The 7,624-nt window shown below is 49.3% G+C and overlaps 1 protein-coding gene across 1 annotated transcript in view; it reads right to left on the minus strand.

The window, feature by feature from the left end:
• LOC124024208 (dedicator of cytokinesis protein 1-like) overlaps positions 1 to 5,557 on the minus strand; it is an 8,076-nt gene extending 2,519 nt beyond the window's left edge. Inside the window, exon 1 of the mRNA XM_046338207.1 lies at positions 5,447 to 5,557. Within this exon, the coding sequence (XP_046194163.1) occupies positions 5,447 to 5,530 (84 nt within the window). The 5' untranslated portion in view covers positions 5,531 to 5,557. The remainder of the gene's footprint in view (positions 1 to 5,446) is intronic.
• Positions 5,558 to 7,624: the final 2,067 nt, after the last annotated feature.

Raw genomic sequence — 7,624 nt, forward strand, 5'->3', positions numbered from 1 at the left:
GGAGGCTATATACAGGGGTACTGGTACAGAGTCAATGTGGAGGCTATATACAGGGGTACTGGTACAGAGTCAATGTGGAGGCTCTATACAGGGTACTGGTACAGAGTCAATGTGGAGGCTATATACAGGGGGTACTGGTACAGAGTCAATGTGGAGGCTATATACAGGGGTACTGGTACAGAGTCAATGTGGAGGCTATATACAGGGGTACTGGTACAGAGTCAATGTGGAGGCTATATACAGGGGTACCGGTACAGAGTCAATGTGGAGGCTATATACAGGGGTACCGGTACAGAGTCAATGTGGAGGCTATATACAGGGGTACCGGTACAGAGTCAATGTGGAGGCTATATACAGGGGTACCGGTACAGAGTCAATGTGGAGGCTATATACAGGGGTACTGGTACAGAGTCAATGTGGAGGCTATATCCAGGGGTACTGGTACAGAGTCAATGTGGAGACTATATCCAGGGGGTACTGGTACAGAGTCAATGTGGAGGCTATATCCAGGGGTACTGGTACAGAGTCAATGTGGAGGCTATATACAGGGGTACTGGTACAGAGTCAATGTGGAGGCTATATACAGGGGTACTGGTACAGAGTCAATGTGGAGGCTCTATACAGGGGTACTGGTACAGAGTCAATGTGGAGGCTATATACAGGGGTACTGGTACAGAGTCAATGTGGAGGCTATATACAGGGGTACTGGTACAGAGTCAATGTGGAGGCTATATACAGGGGTACTGGTACAGAGTCAATGTGGAGGCTATATACAGGGGGTACCGGTACAGAGTCAATGTGGAGGCTATATACAGGGGTACTGGTACAGAGTCAATGTGGAGGCTATATACAGGGGTACCGGTACAGAGTCAATGTGGAGGCTATATACAGGGGTACTGGTACAGAGTCAATGTGGAGGCTATATACAGGGGTACTTGTACAGAGTCAATGTGGAGGCTATATACAGGGGTACTGGTACAGAGTCAATGTGGAGGCTATATACAGGGGTACCGGTACAGAGTCAATGTGGAGGCTATATACAGGGGTACCGGTACAGAGTCAATGTGGAGGCTATATACAGGGGTACTGGTACAGAGTCAATGTGGAGGCTATATACAGGGGTACTGGTACAGAGTCAATGTGGAGGCTATATACAGGGGTACTGGTACAGAGTCAATGTGGAGGATATATACAGGGGGTACTGGTACAGAGTCAATGTGGAGGCTATATACAGGGGTACTGGTACAGAGTCAATGTGGAGGCTATATACAGGGGTACTGGTACAGAGTCAATGTGGAGGCTATATACAGGGGTACTGGTACAGAGTCAATGTGGAGGCTATATACAGGGGTACTGGTACAGAGTCAATGTGGAGGCTATATACAGGGGTACTGGTACAGAGTCAATGTGGAGGCTCTATACAGGGGTACTGGTACAGAGTCAATGTGGAGGCTATATACAGGGGGTACTGGTACAGAGTCAATGTGGAGGCTATATACAGGGGTACTGGTACAGAGTCAATGTGGAGGCTATATACAGGGGTACTGGTACAGAGTCAATGTGGAGGCTATATACAGGGGTACCGGTACAGAGTCAATGTGGAGGCTATATACAGGGGTACCGGTACAGAGTCAATGTGGAGGCTATATACAGGGGTACCGGTACAGAGTCAATGTGGAGGCTATATACAGGGGTACCGGTACAGAGTCAATGTGGAGGCTATATACAGGGGTACTGGTACAGAGTCAATGTGGAGGCTATATACAGGGGTACTGGTACAGAGTCAATGTGGAGGATATATACAGGGGTACTGGTACAGAGTCAATGTGGAGGCTATATACAGGGGTACTGGTACAGAGTCAATGTGGAGGCTATATACAGGGGTACTGGTACAGAGTCAATGTGGAGGCTATATACAGGGGTACCGGTACAGAGTCAATGTGGAGGCTATATACAGGGGTACCGGTACAGAGTCAATGTGGAGGCTATATACAGGGGTACCGGTACAGAGTCAATGTGGAGGCTATATACAGGGGTACTGGTACAGAGTCAATGTGGAGGCTATATACAGGGGTACTGGTACAGAGTCAATGTGGAGGATATATACAGGGGTACTGGTACAGAGTCAATGTGGAGGCTATATACAGGGGTACTGGTACAGAGTCAATGTGGAGGCTATATACAGGGGTACTGGTACAGAGTCAATGTGGAGGCTATATACAGGGGTACTGGTACAGAGTCAATGTGGAGGCTATATACAGGGGTACCGGTACAGAGTCAATGTGGAGGCTATATACAGGGGTACTGGTACAGAGTCAATGTGGAGGCTATATACAGTGGGTACTGGTACAGAGTCAATGTGGAGACTATATACAGGGGTACCGATACAGAGTCAATGTGGAGGCTATATACAGGGGTACTGGTACAGAGTCAATGTGGAGGCTAGTCAATGTGGAGGCTATATACAGGGGTACTGGTACAGAGTCAATGTGGAGGCTATATACAGGGGTACCGGTACAGAGTCAATGTGGAGACTATATACAGGGGTACCGGTACAGAGTCAATGTGGAGACTATATACAGGGGTACCGGTACAGAGTCAATGTGGAGGCTATATAGAGGGGTACCGGTACAGAGTCAATGTGGAGGCTATATACAGGGGTACCGGTACAGAGTCAATGTGAAGGCTATATACAGGGGTACCGGTACAGAGTCAATGTGGAGACTATATACAGGGGTACCGGTACAGAGTCAATGTGGAGGCTATATACAGGGGTACCGGTACAGAGTCAATGTGGAGACTATATACAGGGGTACTGGTACAGAGTCAATGTGGAGGCTATATACAGGGGTACTGGTACAGAGTCAATGTGGAGGCTATATACAGGGGTACTGGTACAGAGTCAATGTGGAGGCTATATACAGGGGTACTGGTACAGAGTCAATGTGGAGACTATATACAGGGGTACTGGTACAGAGTCAATGTGGAGGCTATATACAGGGGTACTGGTACAGAGTCAATGTGGAGGCTATATACAGGGGTACTGGTACAGAGTCAATGTGGAGGCTATATACAGGGGTACTGGTACAGAGTCAATGTGGAGACTATATACAGGGGTACCGGTACAGAGTCAATGTGGAGGCTATATACAGGGGTACTGGTACAGAGTCAATGTGGAGGCTATATACAGGGGGTACTGGTACAGAGTCAATGTGGAGACTATATACAGGGGTACTGGTACAGAGTCAATGTGGAGGCTATATACAGGGGTACTGGTACAGAGTCAATGTGGAGGCTATATACAGGGGTACCGGTACAGAGTCAATGTGGAGGCTATATACAGGGGTACTGGTACAGAGTCAATGTGGAGGCTATATACAGGGGGTACTGGTACAGAGTCAATGTGGAGGCTATATACAGGGGTACTGGTACAGAGTCAATGTGGAGGCTATATACAGGGGTACTGGTACAGAGTCAATGTGGAGGCTATATACAGGGTACTGGTACAGAGTCAATGTGGAGGCTATATACAGGGGTACTGGTACAGAGTCAATGTGGAGGCTATATACAGGGGTACTGGTACAGAGTCAATGTGGAGGCTATATACAGGGGTACTGGTACAGAGTCAATGTGGAGGCTATATACAGGGGTACTGGTACAGAGTCAATGTGGAGGCTATATACAGTGGGTACTGGTACAGAGTCAATGTGGAGGCTATATACAGGGGTACTGGTACAGAGTCAATGTGGAGGCTATATACAGGGGTACTGGTACAGAGTCAATGTGGAGACTATATACAGGGGTACTGGTACAGAGTCAATGTGGAGGCTATATAGAGGGGTACTGGTACAGAGTCAATGTGGAGGCTATATACAGGGGTACGGTACAGAGTCAATGTGGAGGCTATATACAGGGGTACTGGTACAGAGTCAATGTGGAGGCTATATACAGGGGTACCGGTACAGAGTCAATGTGGAGGCTATATACAGGGGGTACCGGTACGGAGTCAATGTGGAGGCCATATACAGGGACCTCTGGCAGTCTCTATGGGTGTGCCACAGGGTTCAATTCTTGGACCGACTCTCTTCTCTGTATACATCAATGAGGTCGCTTTTGCTGCTGGTGAGTCTCTGATCCACCTCTACGCAGACGACACCATTCTGTATACTTCTGGCCCTTCTTTAGACACTGTGTTAACAACCCTCCAGGCAAGCTTCAATGCCATACAACTCTCCTTCCGTGGCCTCCAATTGCTCTTCAATACAAGTAAAAGTAAAGGCATGCTCTTCAACCGAAGAGAGTATTTGTTCCTCATGCAGACCTGGGATGAGTCCCTCAGGGAGAGTTTGTTCCTCATGCAGACCTGGGATGAGTCCATCAGGGAGAGAGTTTGTTCCTGAGAAGACCTGAGATGAGTTCCTCAGGGAGAGAGTTTGTTCCTGATGAAGACCTGGGGTGAGTCCCTCAGGGAGAGAGTTTGTTCCTGATGAAGACCTGCGATCAGTCCCTCAGGGAGAGAGTTAGTTCCTGATGAAGACCTGGGATGAGTCCCTCAGGGAGAGAGTTTGTTCCTCGTGAAGTCATGGGATGAGTCCCTCAGGAGAGAGTTTGTTCCTGATGAAGACCTGGGATGAGTCCCTCAGGGAGAGAGTTTGTTCCTCGTGAAGTCATGGGATGAGTCCCTCAGGGAGAGAGTTTGTTCCTGATGAAGTCATGGGATGAGTCCCTCAGGGAGAGAGTTTGTTCCTCGTGAAGTCATGGGATGAGTCCCTCAGGGAGAGAGTTTGTTCCTGATGAAGTCATGGGATGAGTCCCTCAGGGAGAGAGTTTGTTCCTCATGAAGACCTGCGATGAGTCCCAAATGGCTTACTATTTAATTCTCTCCATAGGGAGAGGAGGATACCTAGTCAGTTGTACAACTGAATGCATTCAACTGAAATGTGTCTCATTTAACCCAACCAGGAGGCACCAGTGTGATAACAGCCTTATTCAGGGGCAGGAAGACAGATTTATACCCTGTCAGCTCGCGGAGTCAATCTAGCAACCTTTCAGGTTACTGGCCCAACGCTCTAACCACTAGACTACCGGCAGTGCTTGTTGTATATCTGGATAAGAGCGTCTGCTAAATGACTTAAATGTAAATGTATATTTAATAGAACTATCATATCAACCTGGGGGCCATTTTACACGGCAGCTCACAAGAAATGTTCCACGCCTGAATCTGATTGGAGGATCCCCAACATATCAAGTTACATCAGGAAATGATGGACCTATCAAATTAAGGTGTGATATTCTGGTCTGCCCACTCCAACGATGGAGACTGAACAGGATGGTCGTTCTATACCGGGATGGTCGTTCTGTAGACTATATTTCTATAACAGAGAGGGTAGCTTCTGATTTGGATATTTGACGAGGTACAGTCAGGTGAGTGAGGCGTGGAACTCACCACAACGTCGGTCCTCATCTTGCCGAAGGTGTTGATCAGGTGAGTGTAGTGGTAGTCGTCCATCTGTCTCAGAGTAGCGGTCATGCTGGCCACGAAGCTGCCCTGTACAGAGAGAGAGACAGAGGGGAATGGGGAGGGGGGGAGAGAGGGGGTGGAGAGAGAGAGAGAGAGAGAGAGAGAGAGAGAGAGAGAGAGAGAGAGAGAGAGAGAGAGAGAGAGAGGAGAAAGAGGGAGAAAAGGGGGCGAGAGAGAGAGAGAGAGAGAGAGAGAGAGAGAGAGAGGGGGGCGAGAGAGAGAGAGAGAGAGACAGAGGGGAATGGGGAAGGGAGGGGGGTGGAGAGAGAGAGAGAGAGAGAGAGAGAGAGAGAGAGAGAGAGAGAGGGGAGAGAGAGAGAGAGAGAGAGAGAGAGAGAGAGAGAGAGAGAGAGAGAGAGAGAGAGAGAGAGAGAGAGAGAGAGAGAGAGAGAGAAAAAGAGGGGGATGGAGAGAGAAAAAGAGGGGGAGAGAGAGGAAAACATTCAATACACAATACAAAACACATAGTTCCTACTGTAACTGGTGTCCAGTAAAAGCAATGGCTCAATGATTGTTGTTTGTCTTGAGGAGCAGCAGGAGCAGATGGATAGGAGGAAAATGAGCTCAATTATCAAGTCAGAGTCGAAGATGGGCTCGCTAATAACCCTGTTGAGCTGAGAGTGGGAGGCAGGGAGAAAGTCCCAGCCAGAAACAGTAGGCCTGGAACGGGTCCTATAGCCAGGCTGGGCTGAGACAGGGGGAGAGGCCCAGCCAGAAGCCTGAACTGAGACAGGGAGAGAGGCCCAGCTAGAAGCCAGGACTGAGACAGGGAGAGAGGCCCAGCTAGAAGCCTGAACTGAGACAGGGAGAGAGGCCCAGCTAGAAGCCAGGACTGAGACAGGGAGAGAGGCCCAGCCAGAAGCCTGAACTGAGACAGGGAGAGAGGCCCAGCCAGAAGCCTGAACTGAGACAGGGGGAGAGGCCCAGCTAGAAGCCAGGACTGAGACAGGGAGAGAGGCCCAGCCAGAAGCCTGAACTGAGACAGGGGGAGAGGCCCAGCTAGAAGCCAGGACTGAGACAGGGAGAGAGGCCCAGCTAGAAGCCTGAACTGAGACAGGGAGAGAGGCCCAGCTAGAAGCCAGGACTGAGACAGGGAGAGAGGCCCAGCCAGAAGCCTGAACTGAGACAGGGAGAGAGGCCCAGCCAGTCTCAGCCATTGAAGGATAACTGGGCTGAGAGGAGAGTTAGAGGAGAGTGTTTGAGACATTGGCACAGTGAGATATAACTGATTGGTGTTGAAGTGTTCGGGGGAGGGTCAAGAGAGAGTGAGAGATGGATTGGAGAAAGTGGAGTGAAAAATGAACATCTCTCTCTGTCGGTTGACGCTGTGAGAGGTGTGTTTCTACAGAAACCATTAAGGATTCAACGTAACGGAAGAGGACTTACTAGACAAAGAGGAAGGGAGGGATGAAGAGTGATTCTGATAGAAGAGTCTGGTCCAGCAAGATCAGAAATAGGAGAGGTGAGAAAGGGGTGTGGAGCCTACAAGCCTGACTCTAACCACTAGGCTACCTGCCTCTAACCACTAGGCTACCTTCCTCTAACCACTAGGCTACCTGCCTCTAACCACTAGGCTACCTGCCTCTAACCACTAGGCTACCTGCCTCTAACCACTAGGCTACCTGCCTCTAACCACTAGGCTACCTGCCTCTAACCACTAGGCTACCTGCCTCTAACCACTAGGCTACCTTCCTCTAACCACTAGGCTACCTGCCTCTAACCACTAGGCTACCTGCCTCTACCCACTAGGCTACCTTCCTCTAACCACTAGGCTACCTGCCTCTAACCACTAGGCTACCTGCCTCTAACCACTAGGCTACCTGCCCCTATGTTCCTAAGCCTGGAGAGATAACACCGGTGAGATGTACCTTTCCTGGTCTCCCGTCACTACAGCCTGAGAACGGAGACCAATTAGACTAAGTTTAATTAGAAAGGAGTCTGAACGGATGCTTCTCATTCCCTTCCTTCCTTTCCTAACCGCTGAACAAAGGATCCCATTACTTGATAGCAGGGGCAGATTAAGGAAGAGAGAGGGGGGATAGAGAGGGAGAAAACCGGAGGAGGAAATGAAAGAGGGAACTCAGTAAATAAATAGTAATGGCC

This window comes from Oncorhynchus gorbuscha, unplaced genomic scaffold (genome assembly GCF_021184085.1).
Source record: "Oncorhynchus gorbuscha isolate QuinsamMale2020 ecotype Even-year unplaced genomic scaffold, OgorEven_v1.0 Un_scaffold_1785, whole genome shotgun sequence".
NCBI lineage: Eukaryota > Metazoa > Chordata > Actinopteri > Salmoniformes > Salmonidae > Oncorhynchus > Oncorhynchus gorbuscha.